The sequence below is a fragment of the Hypomesus transpacificus genome, chromosome 15 (genome assembly GCF_021917145.1).
Source record: "Hypomesus transpacificus isolate Combined female chromosome 15, fHypTra1, whole genome shotgun sequence".
Taxonomy (NCBI): Eukaryota; Metazoa; Chordata; class Actinopteri; order Osmeriformes; family Osmeridae; genus Hypomesus; species Hypomesus transpacificus.
Genome location: NC_061074.1, coordinates 9,293,701 through 9,314,632, shown reverse-complemented (window position 1 = coordinate 9,314,632; position 20,932 = coordinate 9,293,701). Strand labels below are relative to the sequence as shown.

Below are 20,932 nucleotides of genomic sequence, written 5' to 3'. Positions count from 1 at the left end.
ACTCTCGTCATCTCCTCCTCCCCCCTCCTCTCCTCTTCTCCTCCTCACCCCTCCTCCCCTCTCCTCCTGCTACTCTTCAAATGAGGAATGAGGCAGTGATATAAAAAGTTGATTGTCGGAACGAGAGGAGAGAGTGATGAGATGAGTGAGGAGAGGAGGGAGGAGAGAGTGAGGAGAAAGGAGTAGAGAGGAGAGAGTGATGAGAGGAGAGAGAGAGGAGAGGAGGGAAGAGAGAGGTAGGAGAAAGGAGGAGGAAGGAGAGAATGATGAGAGGAAGGAGGTGCTGGTACTCCCTACACTGATTGGCCCACAGACCCAGGGTGGCCTGGCTGCACACCAGGAGGAGCAGCTTGATGACATCATCCTGATCAGCTGTGTGTGTGTGTGTGTCGATGTCTCCGCTGTTTGTCCTGTATTTAGCTTCTGTACTTAAACACACCTCAAAGCAAACAGCCCTCCAACATGCAGTCAGTGGATTACCAGTGATGCTAATCCCACCCCTAATTAACTTCCCTTCTAATTCCTAATGAAGCTGAAGCCTTCCTGAGTCCAGCCCGGTGAACACGCTGGAGGGATTTGTAATTTTTAATGATGGCAGATAGTATAGATTTGTAGTTGTTTAACGGCCTGGCTGGGAGGTGTTTGGTCCTGCAGCGCTACATTCACAGATCCTGTCTACCCATAATCCTGCTGGGCCAGGCTTGGTTATCAAACATGGATAAGTAGACCTGGTCTGTCTCGCTGGTCTCTCTCTGGTGTCTGAGAGAGGGGAGAGGGTGATACAGACAGCCAAGACAGAGTAGACCAGAAGGAAGGTGACAGAACTAACCTTAACCTTGAACACCCAGCTGCCCCACAGGTGGACAGGCTGTTTGTTGCTCGCTAATGGTTTCTCAGGGCGATAAAGGTGGAGGTATTCAGCTGCCTCTCATGAACGACTGATCGTGTCAATTATTCAGCTGCACATTTAGTTGGATGTGTTTGTATGAGTGTGGCTCCCTTCCTCTCTCTCTCGCTCCATCCATCCCTCCCTCCCCCCCCCCCTCTCTCTCTCTCTCTCTCTCTCTCTCTCTCTCTCTCTCTCTCTCTCTCTCTCTCTATCCTCTCTCCCACCTTCTCTCTCCATCCCCCCCCCCCTCTCTCTCTCTCTCTCTCTCTCTCTCTCTCTCTCTCTCTCTCTCTCTCTCTCTCTCTCTCTCTCTCTCTCTCTGTCTCTCCATCCCGCCCCCCCTCTCTCTCTCCCTCCCCCTCTCTCTCTCTCCCTCCCCCTCTCTCTCCATCCCTCCCTCCCACCCTCTCTCTCCATCCCCCCCCTCTCTCTCTCTCTCTCTCTCCACCCCCCCCCCCTCTCTCTCTCTCTCTCTCTCTCTCTCTCTCTCTCTCTCTCTCTCTCTCTCTCTCCATACCTCCCCCTGTCTCTCTCTCTATGCTGGTAGTAAGCATGATGGATGGAGTGAGAGGACATCATTTCCATACACAGGCCTGTCTGCAGCAGGGTGAATAATACTGTCTGCTAGTCCCACTTGTTTTGAGGCGTGTATGAGTTTGTAAGATGCTTACATCTGTGAGTGAGTGAGCATGTTAGTGTGTGTGTTAGTGTGTGTGTTAGTGTTTATGTCAGGATTACTGTCTGAAACATGGACTCATGCTGGATCATAACAAGCTTAATAATATCAAAGAAGATAGGCCGAGGTCCACACACACACGAACACACAGTCCTCTACATTGTAGGTGTGTTTTTGCCTTTTCTTATCCTGGTTTGTTTGTTTCTTCTGTCCAAGTTTTTTCTCCCTCCCTCCCTCCCTCCCTCCCTCCCTCCCTCCCTCCCTCCCTCCCTCCCTCCCTCCCTCCCTCTCTCCCTCCCTACCTCCCTCCCTCCCTCACACCTATGTTACTCAGTTTAAGTGTTTCTCCGGGTCCATTAAGAACATTTACGGGTTTTCTAGAAAGCCACTTAGCCAGCCTGGTCACTCTTGAACTCTCCAGCACACTGTTACACACAGAAGTGTACGTGTGTGTGTATCATGCCTAACAGAAGTGTATGTGTGTGTGTATCACGCCTAAGCGCTTCCTGGAAGCCATGTTAGCTAACAGAACTCTTGGTGTTTAAGCTAATGAGTTCTCATGCAGAAGGCTAGCATGCTAAATCTGAAGATGGTGTGTATTGGGGCAGCGAACATGCTAAAGCTACGTCTGGAAGGACTGCATGCGCTAGTAAATGATAATAGCTAGTGTGTTAGATTTGTGGCTGGGCTAGGGGGATGTGGGGGAGAATTAGCCCAATTACAGACATCAGATCAACGTTTAGGACTGGGGAAGGAACAGACATCAGATCAACGTTTAGGACTGGGGAAGGGTTAGGGTTAGGAAGGAACAGACAACAACAGCACACTGAGTACACACACTCCACACACTTACTCACTCCCCCCCCACACACACTTACTCACTCCACACACACACACACACTTACTCACTCCACACACACACACACACACACTTACTCACTCCCCCCCCACACACACACACACACTTACTCACTCCCCCCCCCACACACACACACACTTACTCACTCCACACACACACACACACACACTTACTCACTCCCCCCCCACACACACACACTTACTCACTCCACACACACACACACACACACTTACTCACTCCCCCCCCACACACACACACACTTACTCACTCCACACACACACACACACACACTTACTCACTCCACACACACACACACACACACTTACTCACTCCACACACACACACACACACACTTACTCACTCCCCCCCCACACACACACACACTTACTCACTCCACACACACACACACACACACTTACTCACTCCACACACACATTCCACCTCAGCAGAGAGTGATTTGGGTGAGCAGAGTTCACCCTAGTTTGGTCTGGGGAGTTTCCTTTGAGTAAACTGACGTTCCTGTCCCTGCACCTGTCACCTTGGAGACTCTGTTCAACACCCACACACACACACACACACACACACACACACACAGACACACATCCCAGACGTCACAGAGCTCGCTAATGTACTAAACCAAGTACAAGGGCTTTTATCAGAATATAAAGTGGTTTGGAGAATGGAGCAGTAAGTGTTTGTTAACATGATTGTACCAGACCCACCGCTGGCCCTGACATGAGAACACGCTCCTCTCTCTGCCTCTACCTTTCTCTGCCTCTACCTCTACCTTTCTCTGCCTCTACCTCCCCCCCTCTCTCTCTCTCTCTCTCTCTCTCTTTCTCTCTCTGTCTCTCTCTCTCTCTGTCTCTCTCTCTCTGTCTCTCTCTCTTTCCCTCTCTCTCCCTCTCTCTCTCACATCCTTGAACATGCTGCTGACACTGGGATAACACACTCCCCATCCCCTCTCCCCCTCCCTCATCCCCTCTCCCCCTCCCTCATCCCCTCTCCCCCTCCCCCTCCCCTCTCCCCCTCCCCCTCCCCCAGAAGAGAGGCCCAGTCCGGCTGCAGCTGTTCTCCTGCAGTGTCACCACAGCCTCAGATCTCAGTAGGGCTCCACACAGCCACGTATAGCTAGGCGACTATGGTCATTCTCTTTATATAGTATATTATATATTTTTAAGATGTATTTTTGGGCTTCTTCATGCTTAATTGGACAGTAAAGTGTAACAGGAAAGGCAGGACTAGAGAGAGAGAGAAGACATGCAGCAAAGGGCCAAGGCCGGATGCAAACCCAGGCCGCTGTGGTAAGACCTCACCCTGAATGGTACGCACACATGAGCTACCAGGGTCATACTAATCTCCTTTTCTTCCTCTTCCCCCCCCCCCCCCCCCCCCCCCCAGGGATGATCTACACCACAGACTTGCTGGACCGCGAGACGCAGGACTCCTATTGGCTGACGGTGTATGCGAGTGACCATGGTGTGGTTCCCCAGTCCTGCTCCCTGGAGGTGTGGGTGCAGGTGGAGGACGTGAATGACAACGCTCCTCTAGCGTCTGAGCCGGTGTACCGGCCGGCCGTGCTGGAGAACTCCCCGCGCGACATGCCCGTGGTTCAAGTGCAGGCCCAGGACCCCGACATAGCCCCCCCTGGAGGTGCCATGAGCTACCGGATCACCAGTGGGAACCCCCAGAACTTCTTCACCATCAACACACGCACAGGTGAGGGGGGGGAAGGTGCTGAGGGCAGTGGGCAGAGTCTGGGTCAGTAGACATGCTAGTCTGGGTCAGTAGAGATGCTAGTCTGGGTCTGTAGAGATGCCAGTCTGGGTCTGTAGACATGCTAGTTTGGGTCTGTAGAAACCCTAGTTTGGGTCTGTAGAGATGCTAGTTTGGGTCTGTAGACATGCTAGTCTGGGTCTATAGACATGCTAGTCTGGGTCTATAGACAAGCTAGTCTGGGTCTATAGACATGCTAGTCTGGGTCTGTAGAGATGCTAGTTTGGGTCTGTAGACATGCTAGTCTGGGTCTATAGACATGCAAGTCTGGGTCTATAGACATGCTAGTCTGGGTCTATAGAGATGCTAGTCTGGGTCTATAGACATGCTAGTCTGGGTCTATAGACATGCTAGTCTGGGTCTATAGACAAGCTAGTCTGGGTCTATAGACATGCTAGTCTGGGTCTATAGACATGCTAGTCTGGGTCTATAGACATGCTAGTCTGGGTCTATAGACATGCTAGTCTGGGTCTGCTCAGTGTTGATGCCCTGGGCTGGGATAAGAGATGCAACTGATGAATTTGAATGACAGAGTGTGTGTTTGTGTTTGTTTGTATGTGTGTGTGTATGTGTGTGTGTGTATGAGTGTGTATGTGTGTGTGTGTGTCCAGACCAGATTGAGACTGCCGGCCTGGGTGTCTCATCTGGTTAACTGGGTCTGTGTTGATGTTAGCTGTGTCTGTCTAACTTGCCCTTGGCTGGGTCCGGCTGTATCCTTGAAGTGTGTGTGTGTGTGTGTGAGTGGGCGTGTGTGTGTGGGTGTGGGCGTGGGTGTGACAGTGTGTGTGTGGGCGTGTGTGGGTGACAGTGTGTGTGTGGGCGTGTGTGTGTTCCCAGTGGAGGTGCAGGGTTCTCTGATGTGATGTTGTTGCTTTGTGTTTTTCATCCTGTTAGGGAGCTATATTTGGAGCACACACACACTCACTCACATACGCACATAAGCGTGTATAGTAGTACACACAGTGACTCACAATCAAACAGACACACACAAACACCTTGTAAAAGAGGAAAGAGTATTAAGAGAATTAGATACAGTATAGTATAGATCTGAATAAGCTTTATTCTTGTTTGCACAAACAAGGAAGGGGGGGAAAGAAGGAGTGAGGGAGAGATTCTCTGACTCTGACCTTTGAGATACTGATACAACTATGTAGTCCTGATCCTTGATCTTCTACCTGTACGTTGCTTTGGATGAAAGGGTCTGCCAACCCCAACCCCAACCCCAACCCCAACCCTAACCCTTACCCTAACCCTAACCCTTACCCTTACCCTTACCCTTACCCTTACCCTAACCCTAACCCTAACCCTTACCCTTACCCTAACCCTAACCCTTACCTAAGGCATTGTTTCCCAAAGACTGGGTCGCGACCCTCAGCTGGATCGCAAGGATTTGTTTGGGGTCGCCTTGTCACTATCCGCTCTTGCCGAATAATTCACTGATGATTGGCTTCTCAATTTGTCTATCTTTTCATCCCTCAACGAACTGAACTTGAAATTACAGGGACGGCACAGCAATGTTTTCCTTAATTGAAAAATGTTCAGGCTTTCTAAAAGTCCTTGAAGCTGTGGCTTGCACGACTCAGAAGGCCAGACCCAAGTCACAACATGCCACTGTGTTGCAGCATGTAGAATAAACATGATGTTGCGGCCACACACAGGGGCGCGGTATTGGGGGGAAAAGGAAGGACGATTCTGTTTCCATAAAACAGGTACAAACTCATGAAATTATATATATTATATAATATTAACCATCATCATTGAGTATATATATATTTCAAATATAATAATACAATTAATGATCTCTTTGTTTTTACTTGTGTTTGGCAATAACATTTAAATATCCACATTGACCAAAAAGTAAACATCCATATTGACCAACCACCCCCCTGTATCGGCATGAAATGGTTTGTTCCTGCCTTAGCGCACTTATCACTGACTGATGGTCAGTGACTCTGACCATCTCTGACTAGTCGCCAGAAATAGTGACCACAATGTCGCCTAGTAAACATAAATCTGGTTTTCAAAAAAGGTCAGAGAAAAAAAGAGAACGGAAAGACAAATGAGAGGTTTTCAATCTGTAACCCAGTTTTTCACCAAGAAAGGTGAGTAGCCAGTAGTCTGTGGTATTAACCTGTTGGCTTAATGTCCGTGTTATGTAGTAAAATAAGATGGCTAGCTGCAGACTAGTGTTGGCTTACATTTCATCAACATTTAATCAGTACAGGGAAACGTTTAGGAAGATATTCAAATTAAATCATTGTCCCCCCCCCCCCCCCCCCCCTTTTAGCAGACTTAACAACCAATGAGTCAGCAGCACCCCAGTCTCCCCATAACTGTACCCCTCCCTGTCCCAGTGCAGAAGGTGAGCAACATTGTGTTAACAACATGCCAGTTAGCATCATTCCAGGGAGTCTGTGGGGATTTCTCTGTCTCTCATGCTCTTTTTATCATAACAAAAAAGAAAAAGAAATATTTATTAATGAAAGAAATTTAGGCCGAATCCCAATACTCCCCCTTACCCCTTCCACTTAGCCCTCCCCCTTAGTTTTGCGCGTTCCTGTGAGAGCTAGTGGTGTCCCAATACTCTTTTGGTGCTAGGGGAAGGGCTAAGACTAAGGGGTATACACCCCTTAAAACCAAGTAAGATCGGGAGCTTACTTGAAACCTAGGGTTATGTGAAAACTGCGCGACCGGCAACAATGGCGACCAAATCATCCAGAGAGTCTGATAAATGTAATATTTTCGGCTTAATTAATTGATAAAAATATTATGACAGTCTTGTTTTGTGTTATATACAGTCATGAACATAGATATTTGCAACAATTTTCCTAATTGAAACGTTTCTAAAAATCGCTAGTTTGGTACGCTAATGTTACAGTTCTGAATTGCACAACAGTCGCGCATTTCTTCGACTAGCATGTCTACAGTTCTAAGTAAACTCCATTAGCAGCGAATTTCGTTTAATATCAGTGCATAACGCTACTTGCTTTGGAGATATCGATACGTGCTAGATGACGTACCTGTAACCAAGTGGTGTCCCATTTCTTAGGGATATGTAGCCCTTACCCCTTACTTTCGAGGGCCAAGGGGAAGGGGTAAATTAAGGGGAAGGGGTAAGGGGGAAGGGGTAAGGGAGAGTATTGGGATTCAGCCTTAAACTAATTATTTTCTCACATAATGATCATTATGAAATATTAATTTAAAAAACGCTACTGTCTGTACTGGATGCTGGACAGTCGGAAACAGTGAGTATCTTACCTCAGCCTGCATGTAAATTACAGACAATATTAAAATAATCCAGTTTGATACGTTCATTTAGATTGAATTATGTCCGTTAAGTAACTTAGAGATCTATAGATACAGACTTTATTATTCCCATCATGAAGGGCAATTTCTTTGTGAAGCTTCCACACTTACCCAAAAATCTATTGGATCTAATGTATGTCATCTAGTGGTGGTGATACAGAACTGTACGTAATTTGGGTCAATGTTCTGAAGTGTTCGTGTCATTTAAGCTAACCTGCTAGCCTCCTGTTAAAGCTTGGGAAACAGACAGGGAGAGGAGAGTTGAAGGTTACATTAGCGCTGTCTGAAAATGTGTGTGTAAGTGTGTAGTGTATGTGTAGTTGGATGGTGTGTTTTTCAATGTGTGTGTGTGTGTGCATTTGTGTTTGTGTAAGTACAGTGTGTGTGTGTGTGTGTGTGTTGTACAGGATCCAGGGTGCTAAGCTAACGCTTAACTAGCATGGCTTTTGTTCCTGGTTAGGTAATGAAATCCTAGAGGGTGAGTTGATGCTACACACACAAGGACCAGGATAAATTTAGCGTTGAGATTGGGTCAGGGTTGAGACCTTGGATCTGCAGGAGGCACTGCTGTGACCTGGGCTGATGTGTGTGTGTCTCCCAGCACGAACACAATGTAAGTGAATTGGAGGTATACTGGGATCTTAATTCCCTCGTTCCTGTGCAGGATTCAGTAAAGCTATCTATATGGTAATCAACACCTTCCTCTCCTCTCATCCTTATCCTATGTGTGCACACACACACACACACTCACACACACACGCTCACTCACTAGACTGGCATCCATCACCCTGATTAACAAGTGCGGCACTCAAGCTTTGTTTTAAATTCTGTCTCATACATACACACATTAAACACACAGACACGCACTCTGTCTCTCTCTTACACACACATACAGTACACACACACACATAACACACAGAGACAGTCTTTCACTTTCTCCCCTCACAGGTTCTCAATCTGTCATTCATCATCCTTACCTCTCTCTCTCTCTCTCTCTCGCTCCCTCCATCTGTCTTTCTCTCTCTCGCTCTCTCTCTCTCTCTCTCTCTCTCTCTCTCTCTCTCTCTCTCTCTCTCTCTCTCTCTCTCGCTCCCTCTGGCCCTCTCTCGCTTTTTCTTTGTCTCTCTTCTTCTCATCTCTTCATGTTCTCTTCATGTTTCCTCCAGGGTTTAGTTACTGCTGCCCACACAGCTCTCTCCCTCTCTGTCTCTCTCTCTATTTCTCTCTTTCTGAAAGCTGTTAGCTAACAGTCTGACAGCTAGCAGCTAACAGTCTGAAAGCTAGCACCTAACCACACGTGGAGCTGCAATGCGCTGGCCTGCTGATTAGCTCATTAAACAGCCTTTAACCCGTCCAGATGGCAATCTCCCACGGCTAGCTCCCACGGCTAGCTAAGGACACGGGGCTGTGTGTGTGACAGGTGTGTTGCTAACAGCAGCATTAGCCTCCTGCTAGTGGGGGCAAGGTGGGAAGTGCTCTGTTTGTACGTGTCTCTGGATGGAAGGAGCTGCTGAGTGAATCGTGAGTCAGCTGAGAGGTGCTAGGACTGGCTGGGAGACAAACCTGAATCCTCAGAGGTCAAATTTTTCCCCTCCCTCCCTCTCCCCCACCCCTCCCTCTGTCTCCCCCGCTCCTTCCTCCTTCTCTCTCTTTCCATCTCTGCTTGTCTCAGCAGTAATTCTCTGTTCTGGCCACTTGTCTCTGTGGCAACACAACACTTACATCCCTCCCTCCCTCCCCAGCAGAACGATGTTGGAGCCCAGCAGAGGGGGTGTTTGTCTCTATGTGTGAGCATGTCTGTGTCTGTGTGTGTGAGTATGTCTGTGTCTGTGTCTGTGTCTGTGTGTGTGTGCATGTGTGTGCGTGTGTGTGTCTGTGTGTGTGTGAGAGAGAGTGTGTGGCTGTAATTGGCAGAGCTTCAGAATGGCAGCTACTAGAGAAAGAAGAGGACATAAATCAATAGAGACTCAATGTTGTCTACTTGACTGGGGAACGCATACGCACGCACACACACACGCACACACACACACACACTGACAGAGGTTTCTGTCTGGGCACATACATGTTGAGTCTCATTCACCATCACTGCACACACACACACCTCCACCACCCTATCTTTACCTTGGCCTTGTCAAACAGAGCGATGACAAGATACGGAGACAGACAATTACTCTGAGACAGGCCCGCATGACCCTGAACCCCTGCTGGACTCTACCTCTCTCTCTGTTCTCTCTCTACATCTCTCTACCCCTCTCTCTCAGTTCTCTTTCTACCTCTCTCTACCCCCTCTCTCTCTCTGTCCCCCCTCTCTCTTATTCCTCACTTTTTGCCCTCTGTTTGCCTGCTACCCTTGCTTTCTATTGCTGCATGGTCAGCAGTGTGTGTGTGTGTGTGTGTGTGTGTGTGTGTGTGTGTGTGTGTGTGTGTGTGTGTGTGTGTGGACTGTAGTGTAGATGTGCAGGGATGCATATGTGAGGGTTGCAGGTAGTAAACAGTGAGGTGTCAGCAGGATGGATAGCTGAGCTCTGGGTCTGGCAGAACAGCCTGTAAATCAGACAGACACCTACCACACACACTCACACACTCACACACTCACACACATTAACACACATCCCTCTGCTTAACCTCATTTTGTACACAACGGTAATTAAGGGACTTTAGCTAGCAGGACTGGTAATGATGGATAATTGGGTTACTGATAGCGTCCTGTTTCATTCATAAGTCTCTTGGGCACCTGTGTGTGTGTGCATGTGTGTGTGTGCACGTGTGTGTGTGTGTGTGTGTGTGTACTGTACGTGTGCGTTTTCGTGTGGATGGCAAGATTTGCTAAATTTGGCCAATTTGAAAGTGGATTTACTTCAACATAGTTAAAGTAGTAGAGGTGTATGTAGAGAGGCAGAGGTGTAGAGGTGTATGTAGAGAGGCAGAGGTGTAGAGGTGTATGTAGAGAGGCAGAGGGGTACAGTTGTAGGTAGAGAAGTAAAGAGGTACAGGTGTACATGTGTAGGTAGAGGGGTAGATAGAGAGGTAGAGAGGTAGAGGTGTATGTAAAGGTGTAGAGGTGTATGTAGAGAGGTACAGGTGTATGTAGAGGGGTAGATGTGTAGGTAGAGAGGTACAGGTGTAGATAAAGAGGTACAGGTGTAGATAAAGAGGTACAGGTGTAGATAAAGAGGTACAGGTGTAGGTAAATAGGTACAGGTGTAGGTAGAGAGGTAGAGGGTCTTTGTTAGCGTTCTGCACAGATCAGTTTGATGCTCTTATTGTGATTGTAAGTAATTGTCGTTAATCAGGCCTGTCGCTAATGAAAATGGTAATTGGCCAGTGAGCAGCTGTTCCATCCAGCATACAAAGCACATTGGCTGACAGCCGCAGACAGATTTCCTAGAAGATCTAAAGCTGTGTGGATGTAGAGAGAGAGAGAGAGAGAGAGAGAGAGAGAGAGAGAGAGAGAGGATCTGTGTAATCTGAGTGACAGAGAGACAGTGTGTGTGTGTCTGTGTGTGTGTGTGTGAGAGAGAGAGAGAGACTGTGTGTGAGACAGAGTGTGTATTTCCATGTATAAGCAAGGCATTAACAGTCTCTGCGTGTGTCAGACTAACTTTGTGAGGGCGCCAGCAGAATACCAAGCTGTGCTGTCTCTCTCTCTCTCGGCTGTCTCTCTCTCTCTCTCTCTCTCCACCGTCTCTCTCTCTCTCTCTCTCCGCCGTCTCTCTCTCTCTGCTGTCTCTCTCTTTGCTGTCTCTCTCTCTGCTGTCTCTCACTCTCTCTGCTGTCTGTCTCTCTCTCTCTTTCTCTAATGTCTCTCTCTCTCTGCTGTCTCTCTCTCTCTCCGCTGTCTCTCTCTCTCTCTCTCTCCGCCGTCTCTCTCTCTCTCTGCTGTCTCTCTCTCTCTCTGCTGTCTCTCTCTCTGCTGTCTCTCACTCTCTCTGCTGTCTGTCTCTCTCTCTCTTTCTCTAATGTCTCTCCCTCTCTCTGCTGTCTCTCTCTGCTGTCTCTCTCTCTCTGCTGTCTCTCTCTCTCTCTGCTGTCTCTCTCTCTCTCTCTCTCTCTCTCTCTCTCTCTCTCTCTCTCTCTCTCTCTCTCTCTCTCTCTCTCTCTCTCTCTCTCTGCTGTCTCTCTCTCTGTTGTCTCTCACTCTCTCTGCTGTCTCTCTCTCTCTGCTGTCTCTCTCTCTCTGCTGTCTCTCTCTCTCTGCTGTCTCTCTCTCTGCTGTCTCTCACTCTCTCTGCTCTCTCTCTCTCTCTGCTGTCTCTCACTCTCTCTGCTGTCTCTCTCTCTCTGCTCTCTCTTTCTCTCTCTGCTGTCTCTCTCTCTCTGCTGTTTCTCTCTCTCTCTCTACGGTCTCTCTCTCTCTCTGCGGTCTCTCTCTCTCTGCGGTCTCTCTCTCTCTCTCTCTGCTGTTTCTCTCTCTCTCTACGGTCTCTCTCTCTGCGGTCTCTCTCTCTCTCTGCTGTCTCTCACTCTCTCTGCTGTCTCTCTCTCTCTGCTCTCTCTTTCTCTCTCTGCTGTCTCTCTCTCTCTCTCTGCTGTCTCTCTCTCTCTCTACGGTCTCTCTCTCTCTCTCTGCAGTCTCTCTCTCTCTGCGGTCTCTCTCTCTCTGCTGTCTCTCTCTCTGCTGTCTCTCTCTCTCTGCACCACAGGAAAGGCAAGCAGCCGGGCGCTAACCACACCTAGCGCTCCACACTCCTTCTCTATGGGACCGCAGGGAGGGGAGGGGAGGCTCAGTGAGATAGAGACCACTGGGGTTAGAATGTCTTTATTTACTGGTCACGCTGCCATACTCTGTCACTGCCCCCTCCTCCTTCTCTCCATTTCCTGGTCATTCTCTCTCTCCATCCCCTCCTCCCTCTCTCTGTCCATCCCCTCCTCCCTCTCTCTCCATCCCCTCCTCCCTCTCTCTGTCCACCCCCTCCTCCCTCTCTCTCTCCTCCATCCCCCCATCCCCTCCTCTCCCTCTCTCTCTCCATCCCTTCCTGTCCCCCTCCCTGCCCCCTTTTCTCTCCCCAACTCTTCTGCCCCTCTTCCTCCAGATCGATAGAAAGTTTTAGGCCCTTTGAAGATTTTCTGACAGCACTGTCACAGTTTCCCTTCCTCCCCCCGACTCTCTCAGGGAGGAAAGCATGATGGAAGAGAGAGAGGGGGAGAAGGAGAAGGAGAGAGGGGAGAGGCAGGGAGGGAGAGAGGGGGAGAAGGAGAGAGCGGAGAGGAAGGGAGGGAGAGAGGGGGAGAAGGAGAGAGTGGAGAGGAAGGGAGGGAGAGAGGGGGAGAAGGAGAGAGCGGAGAGGAAGGGAGGTTTGTGATATAATAAAACACTCCCATCCTACTTACTTTCTGAAACATAACACTCTTGGTTTCTCTCTTGATGTGTGTGCGTGTGTGTGTGGGTCACAAAGCAATGATATATGGTTACAGTGTAGCAGATCTAATGATACGATGAGGAGATGGGGGAGAGTGGGAGGGGCCCATATGAAGAAAAATGATGAAAGGAATTAAATGAAACTATAAAGGTATTCTGGACACACTGGGGGTTTATTAGGTTTAGTTTCACCTCACGTAAGGTCAGACACCAGACACAGAGAGAGAGGGGGGGGAGGGGAGAGAGGGGGGAAGGGGGAGATAGAGGGGGAGGGAGGGATGAGAGGATGAAGAAAGGTGTTTAAGAATGGGAGAGCAGGGAGGACATGCCCTCCCCCCAGCCCCCCTCCCCATCCCATCTCTCTGTTCTGTTGTAATTACATGAAGGAAGAAAACAATTAGGATTGTTGAGGCTGAGCATGTAATTAGCAGTGTGACACAGCTGGCTCTGTTCATAATTACCCTGTCACCACGCTCATTTGGGGAGGTGGAACAAGTCACTGTGTTAGCTTTGTGTGTGTGTCCGTGTGTGTCCATGTGTCTGACAGCATTTTGGACACGAGTATGTGTGTATGCGTGCACAGACAGAGAACCTGTGTGTGTATGTGTGTGCGAGAGAGTGTAGTTTAAGTCATGTGTTTATAATTCCATGTGTTGTCCCTTCACTGTGGACTGCTTTGACAACATTGTTGAACCTGAACTATCATGTTGAATTGAATTGTGTATGTGTGCATGCAGAGAGAGAGAGAGAATGTATGTGTGCGCAGAGTGTGTGTTTGTGTGTGTGTGTGTGCGCAGAGAGTATTTTTGTGCAGAAAGAGAGTGTGTGTGTGCAGAAAGAATGTGTGTGTTAGTGAGTGTGTGTGTGTTTGTGAGTGTGTGTGCAGAGAGAGTGTCTGTGTTTGTGAGTGTGTGTGCAGAGAGCGAGTGTGTGTGTGTGAGAATCTCACATGCTCTGGATGCATCTAGTGCTGCTGAGTGTGGGTGTGTCAGGCTGGTCCTGGTGCTGACCTCTGACCTCTGTCTCTAGGGCTGATCACCACCACCTCCAGGAAGCTGGACCGGGAGCAGCAAGCAGAACACGTCCTGGAGGTGAGCTGCTCCTCTCCTCTCTTCTCTTCCTCTCCTCTCATGTCTTCTCCTTTTCCTCCTCTATTATCCTCTTCTCCTCTCATCTCCTCCTCTCTTTTCCTCTCTCCTCTCTTCTCCTCCTCTCTTCTCCCCCTTCCTCTCTCCTCTCCTCCCCCCTCCTCTCTTCTCCCCCTTCCTCTCCTCCTCTCCTCTCCTCCTCTCCTCTCTCCTCTCCTCCTCTAGTCCTCTCCTCCTCTCTTCTCCTCTCCTCTCTCCTCCTCTCTCCTCTCTCCTCTCTCCTCCTCTCTTCTCCCCCTTCCTCTCTCCTCTCCTCCTCTCTTCTCCTCTCCTCTCTCCTCCTCTCCTCTCTCCTCCTCTCCTCCTCTTCTCCCCCTTCCTCTCTCCTCTCCTCCTCTCCACTTCTCCTCTCCTCCTCTAGTCCTCTCCTCCTCTCTTCTCCTCTCCTCTCTCCTCCTCCCCTCTTCTCCTCTCTTCCTTTAATCTCCCCCCCCCCCCCCACACAAGGGAAAACTTCAGAATGCTTCATGTTGGGATGAGGAGCTGTAACTATGGTAACTATGTGAGTGATAGCATGCGGGATAGCCTGCCTCCAGCTGCTCATACGTGTCAGTTCTTCTCTTTCATGTCTCAGCTTCCCAGCACTGCCAGTCTAACTTCCTTTCAGTCTAGAGGAGTGTGTATTTGTTTGTGTCTGTGGGGGGAGGGAGGATAAAGAGAGAGAGAGAGAGGGGGGGGGGGGGGGGATGGACAGAAAGAGGAGGAAAGGAGAGAGGGGAAAGAAGGAGAGAGAAGCAGAGAGATGTTGAGTGGTTCTCCGTAGAGAAGCTCCTGGACCCTGATGTTGTTGGCAGGCTGAGCACGTACAGCTTTAATACATTACCCTCCTCTCTGTTCTCTCTCCCCTCTCCTCTCTTCCCTCCTCTCTCTCTCCTCTCTGTCTCTCCTCTCTTCCCTCCTCTGTCTCTCCTCTCTGTCTCTCCTCTCTTCCCTCCTCTCCTCCCTCCACTCTCTCTCCTCTCTGTCTCTCCTCTCTTCCCTCCTCTGTCTCTCCTCTCTGTCTCTCCTTTCTTCCCTCCTCTCTTCCCTCCTCTCTTCCCTCCTCTCTTCCCTCCTCTCTGTCTCTCCTCTCTTCCCTCCTCTCTCTCTCCTCTCTGTCTCTCCTCTCTTCCCTCCTCTCTCTCTCCTCTCTGTCTCTCCTCTCTCTCTCACCTCCACTCCTGTATCTCTTCTCCATTCCCCTCTGTTTCTCTTCTCATTTCACTCTCTCTCTAATGACGAATGAGAGCTGTTAATGTCGATCCTGTTTGAAACGGTTATTCCCTGCTTCCCTTTCTCTCTCCCCTTTCTTTCTTTCTCTCCCCCTTTCTTTCTTTCTTTCTTTCTTTCTTTCTTTCTTTCTTTCTTTCTTTCTTTCTTTCTTTCTTTCTTTCTTTCTTTCTTCAGTTTCTCTCTAATTCATCTACTTCTCAGATCTCTCTCCTCTCTTCCAAGTGTGTTTGTATTAACAATTTCTTACCAGGTGAGTGTGTCTCTCCCCCAGGTGAGTGTGTCTGATGGAGGCCCCATTGCCATGACCTCCACGGTGTGCGTGGGTGTGTATTAACAAGGTCTCCCCCCCCAGGTGAGTATATCTGATGGAGGTGCCAGCCCCATGACCTCCACGGTGTGGGTGTGTGTGCGCGTGCTGGACGAGAACGACAACAAGCCCACCTTCCCAGAGAAGATGTACCAGGTGCGTGTGGTGGAGCGTGAGCGGAGGAAGAGAGGGGAGCCACTGTACCGGGCCTTCGCCTACGACCGCGACCAGGGCGCCAATGCTGACCTCTCCTACAGCATCGTCGACGGCAACGAAGAAGGGAAGTTCTTTATCGACCCCAAGACAGCTGTGGTGTCGTCACGGAAACAGTTCACGGCCGGAAGCTACGACATTCTCACAGTACGTCTTCCTCTCTCTCTCTTCTCTCTCTCTCTGTGACTCCTGAGAGAGAGAAAGACATTCTCACAGTACGTCTTCCTCTCTCTCTCTTCTCTCCTCTCTCTGTGACTCATGAGAGAGAGAAAGACATTCTCACAGTACGTCTTCCTTTCTCTCTCTTCTCTCTCCTCTCTCTCTCTGAATCATGAGAGAGAGAAAGACATTCTCACAGTACGTCTTCCTCTCTCTCTCTTCTCTCTCCTCTCTCTCTGTGACTCCTGAGAGAGAAAGACATTCTCACAGTACGTCTTCCTCTCTCTCTCTTCTCTCTCCTCTCTCTCTCTGACTCATGAGAGAAAGACATTCTCACAGTACATTTTCCTCTCTCTCTCTTCTCTCTCTCTCTGTGACTCCTGAGAGAGAGAAAGACATTCTCACAGTACGTCTTCCTCTCTCTCTCTTCTCTCCTCTCTCTGTGACTCATGAGAGAGAGAAAGACATTCTCACAGTACGTCTTCCTTTCTCTCTCTTCTCTCTCCTCTCTCTCTCTGAATCATGAGAGAGAGAAAGACATTCTCACAGTACGTCTTCCTCTCTCTCTCTTCTCTCTCCTCTCTCTCTGTGACTCCTGAGAGAGAAAGACATTCTCACAGTACGTCTTCCTCTCTCTCTCTTCTCTCTCCTCTCTCTCTCTGACTCATGAGAGAAAGACTTTCTCACAGTACATTTTCCTCTCTCTCTCCTCTCTGTCTCTCTCCTTCTGTCTCTCTGACTCAGGAGAGAGAGAGAGACAGAGAGACAGAGAGACAGAGAGACAGAGAGACAGAGAGACAGAGAGAAATAGGAACTTGGTTCAGGTTCATAATTCATGATGTTTTCTTTAAAATGTGTATCTATCTGAAGTCATTTATTTTGGATGTTGTTTACCTCTGCCCTATTACTAAACACGAGCGACTGCAACAGTTGGGAGCTCGACAGGAGCTAGTTCTCCAGGCTAGTTCTCCTGGCTTGTTCTCCAGGCTGGTTCTCCAGGCTAGTTCTCCAGGCTGGTTCTCCAGGCTGGTTCTCCTGGCTTGTTCTCCAGGCTAGTTCTCCAGGCTAGTTCTCCAAGCTGGTTCTCCAGGCTAGTTCTCCAGGCTAGTTCTCCAAGCTGGTTCTCCAGGCTAGTTCTCCAGGCTGGTTCTCCTGGCTTGTTCTCCAGGCTAGTTCTCCAGGCTAGTTCTCCAGGCTGGTTCTCCTGGCTTGTTCTCCAGGCTAGTTCTCCTGGCTTGTTCTCCAGGCTGGTTCTCCTGGCTTGTTCTCCAGGCTGGTTCTCCTGGCTTGTTCTCCAGGCTGGTTCTCCTGGCTTGTTCTCCAGGCTGGTTCTCCAGGCTGGTTCTCCAGGCTGGTTCTCCAGGCTGGTTCTCCTGGCTAGTTCTCCTGGCTTGTTCTCCTGGCTTGTTCTCCAGGCTAGTTCTCCTGGCTTGTTCTCCAGGCTGGTTCTCCTGGCTTGTTCTCCAGGCTGGTTCTCCAGGCTGGTTTTCCAGGCTAGTTCTCCTGCTGACTCACTTCTCTCCTTGGTGTTTTATTGTGGATGCTGTTATTTTGTTCTATTTTTAGTTTGGGCTTTTTTGGTGGGGAGTGTAATGTTACGATATCTCTCTCTCTCTCTCTCTCTCTCTCTCTCTCTCTCTTTCTCTCTCTCTCTCTCTCTCTCTCTCTCTCTCTCTCTCTCTCTCTCTCTCTTCTCTCTCTCTCTCTCTCTCTCTCTCTCTCTCTCTCTCTCTCTCTCTCTCTGTATCTCTCTGTCTATGTCTCTCTCTCCCTCTTTCCCCCTATCCTGCCTCCCCCTCCTCAGATTAAGGCCTCAGATAATGGCCGCCCCCAGAAGTCCTCCACCGCCCGGCTGCATATCGAGTGGATCCGCCGGCCTCCGGCCTCAGCGCTGCCCCTGGTGTTTGAGGAGCAGTACTACAACTTCACCGTCATGGAGAGTGACAAGGTGGCTGAGATTGTGGGCGTGGTCTCCACTCAGCAGAGCTCCGCCCCCTTATGGTTCGAAATCACAGGTGAGGCCCCTCTCCTCCGTGGGCTGGATGTGTTTTTGTGTGTGTGTGTGTGTGAGGCTCAGCTCAGGTACTGTGTCCTCACTGCATGATCTGTGCTTGTTCTCTCTCCTCCCCCATCCCATGGTACCATGACAATGCTAGACACACCACTCTCTGCTGGTGTGTGTGTCAGAGCGGAGTTGTAGGGTCCTTTAGGTGTGTCTTCATTCTGGCTGTTGTAACAGAAGTTAGACACTAACTCATTTGAATTAGATCAGAAATGATAGTTAATCTATCCACTGCCCTTTGATAACATTCCATAACTGATTAAATACGTTTTGTTAAGTACCTTTCAGTCAGGCCTATACAGCATCTTCTGAATCCTCCGCTTCCCTTTCAGGGGCTCACATGCACAGCACACACCACACTTAAAACCTTTCCTTCCCATAAAGTTCAATTTCCTTCACATGAAAGATTTAGCAGATTATGTCATGTCCATAGTCACAGCATCCTTTCCCTTCAATGCGAGTTCAAGCCAAGAACGATGAACCTTTTCCAGTTAAGTACATTATGGTCAAACTTAATTATCAAGAATTTATTAATGAAATATGGTACCTTTTTGTCAATATGTTGGAGCACAAACTGCATTATGGGTATTGGAGTTCCCTATGAGAGCAGCCAGCCCAGGAGACAGCTGGATTGACCGACCATGACCGCATTTCTCAGAATGCTCCATTCATCTCTGTTTTGTTGAGTTCCAGTATGTCTCCTGTGGGAGAGATACCTTCTGGTCTGCTTCTGGCTCTCCTGTGCTTCCTATGCTCTCATTCCTGTCTCCTTCCCTCCTCTCCTCCTGTCCCCTCACCTCTGCCCTCCACTGTACTCCTCTCCCTTTATCCCACCTCCTCTCCCTTCCTCTCCCCTCCATTTCCCTCCACTCCTCTCCCTTCCTCTCCTCTCCCCACCTATTCTCTTTTCCTCTCCCCTCCTCTCTTCACCTCCTCTCCCCTCCCCACCTCCTCTCACCTCCCCTCCCCACCTCCTCTATAATAACCAGGATTTCTCTTCTATGGAATCACATCTCCGTCTTTATCGTTCTGCTTTTCTTTTTTACCTTTTTTTCTCTCTTCCTCTCCCTCTTCTTCTCTCCCTAATTCTCCCAACTTTCTCTCCCTCCTGTCTCACCTTCTGTCTGTCTTTCTTTCTCTTCCTCCTGTCTCACCTTCTGTCTGTCTTTCTTTCTCTCCCCACTGTCTTCTCTCCTGTCGCGATGCTTCGTGTGTGGAAGGTTCCAGTCCCTTCCGAGAGATGTTCTATGTCCTGCAGGGCGCTTGTGGCAGGAACTGCTCCTCAGAAGGTATCTCAGTTCAACCTTGAACTGCTTCTTCTTTCACCCTTTTCTGTTCCTCCTCCCCTCCTTTTGATCTTTCTTTGACTCCATCCTTCACGTGTTGCCATGACTCCACCGTCTGCCCGGTGCTGCTCACGCCAGCCTTTCATTGGTTCGTTTTGGAAGGAAGGGGCGGAGGGGTGTGACACACCAACACTGTAAGGTGTTAAAGCGTGTGTGTGTTAGTATGTTGTGTGTGTAGGTGTGTTAGCATGTTGTGTGTGTAGGTGTCCTACATCACCCTGCATGCTTAGCCTTTCTCCAGAGGTTAAAGTGAAAGATTAGTTTGGGAGGGAATTCTGCCCCTTCCTGATTGGCTCCTAGACCTCACCATGTCCCTCGTTAGCAACCCCATAGCTGCTGCCATGGCAATGACCCCTGGCAATGACCCCTCTGTGACCCTGACGACAGCTCTGTCTAATGACCTGCTGTTAACGGCTGCTGGAACATCAGACACACCACCCACACACACACCACCCCCTGAGCTGTCAGTGACCCCCACACACACACACTCACATGTATACACACACACATTCACATGTATACACACACACAGGCATGCACCCAAGTAATTGACCCAGAGAGAGCGATGTGCACACACAGATCCCAGTAGAGACAGAGCTGGGTGGGCTGGGAGGCTGGGGACAGAGGTCACAAGGTCACCCTGCTCCTGGTCAGAACCCTGCTGCTGTCTCCACACACACCCCTGCTGAGGGAGGGAGGGAGGGACAAGTGGTGAGGGGAGACTCTTATGATTAGAGGAGGGAATGAAAAGAGGGGAGGGAGGAGGCAGGTGGAGGGGAGAAGGCTGTAATGAGAGGTGGGAGGAGGCAGGTGGAGGGGAGAAGGCTGTAATGAGAGGTGGGAGGAGGCAGGTGGAGGGGAGAAGGCTGTAATGAGAGGTGGGAAGTGCAGAGATGGAGAAGGCTGTAATGAGAGGAGGGAGGAGGCAGGTGAAGGGGAGAAGGCTGTAATGAGAGGTGGGAAGTGCAGAGATGGAGAAGGCTGTAATGAGAGGTGGGAAGTGCAGAGATGGAGAAGGTGGTAAAGATGGAGCAGGCAAAGGTTAGGAGAGAGGCTTTAATAGAGCTAGAAAGAAAAGCAGGGATGGAGAGGCCGACTGGGTTATAAACAGAGAGAGGGGGAGGATAAGGGGAGGGGAGAGGGGGAGGAGAGGGGGAGGGGGGAGGGGGAGGAGAGGGTGGCTTGAGGAATGATGGTTTTATTGATGGAGAGAAGTAGAGTGTGATTGTAGTTTGTGTGTGTGGGTGTGTGGGTGTGTGTGTGCATGCGTGTGTTTGTGTGTGTTCATTCAGATGAAGAGCTAGGTGAAGGAAGAGGGAGTTGAACAATGAATTTAAGACCGAGACCCAAATGCACTCGTCATGATACACACACCACATCCTAGAAACAGAGCAGTCATCCTCCTTTACAGCGGTCGCCACGACCACCAGCCTCTTGTATTTCCAGACTAAGCTGGCCGACTGCCAACTTCACAGCTGAGTATGTATGCCATGTCCACAGTCAGGCTCTACCAATCCATTCCAGATCAAGCTCAGAACCACATCTCTGATCTTCTGCTTCAGGAGAGACCCACATCTCTCCTGAACCACAGCTCAGACCCACATCTCTCATTTGCTGGGG

The 20,932-nt window shown here is 49.5% G+C and overlaps 1 protein-coding gene across 4 annotated transcripts in view; it reads left to right on the top strand.

Annotated features, from left to right (window-relative positions):
- The window catches only part of fat3a (FAT atypical cadherin 3a), a 76,272-nt gene that overhangs the window by 19,025 nt on the left and 36,315 nt on the right, over positions 1 to 20,932 (top strand). For 3 of the 4 annotated variants that reach the window (XM_047035331.1, XM_047035330.1, XM_047035329.1), the window contains exons 3-6: positions 3,826 to 4,143; positions 13,895 to 13,956; positions 15,578 to 15,892; positions 17,709 to 17,919. In XM_047035331.1, the coding sequence (XP_046891287.1) occupies positions 3,826 to 4,143; positions 13,895 to 13,956; positions 15,578 to 15,892; positions 17,709 to 17,919 (906 nt within the window). Of the gene's footprint in view, positions 1 to 3,825; positions 4,144 to 13,894; positions 13,957 to 15,577; positions 15,893 to 17,708; positions 17,920 to 19,186; positions 19,256 to 20,932 lie in introns of all 4 variants that reach the window. The other variant, XM_047035333.1, reaches the window with a different exon arrangement.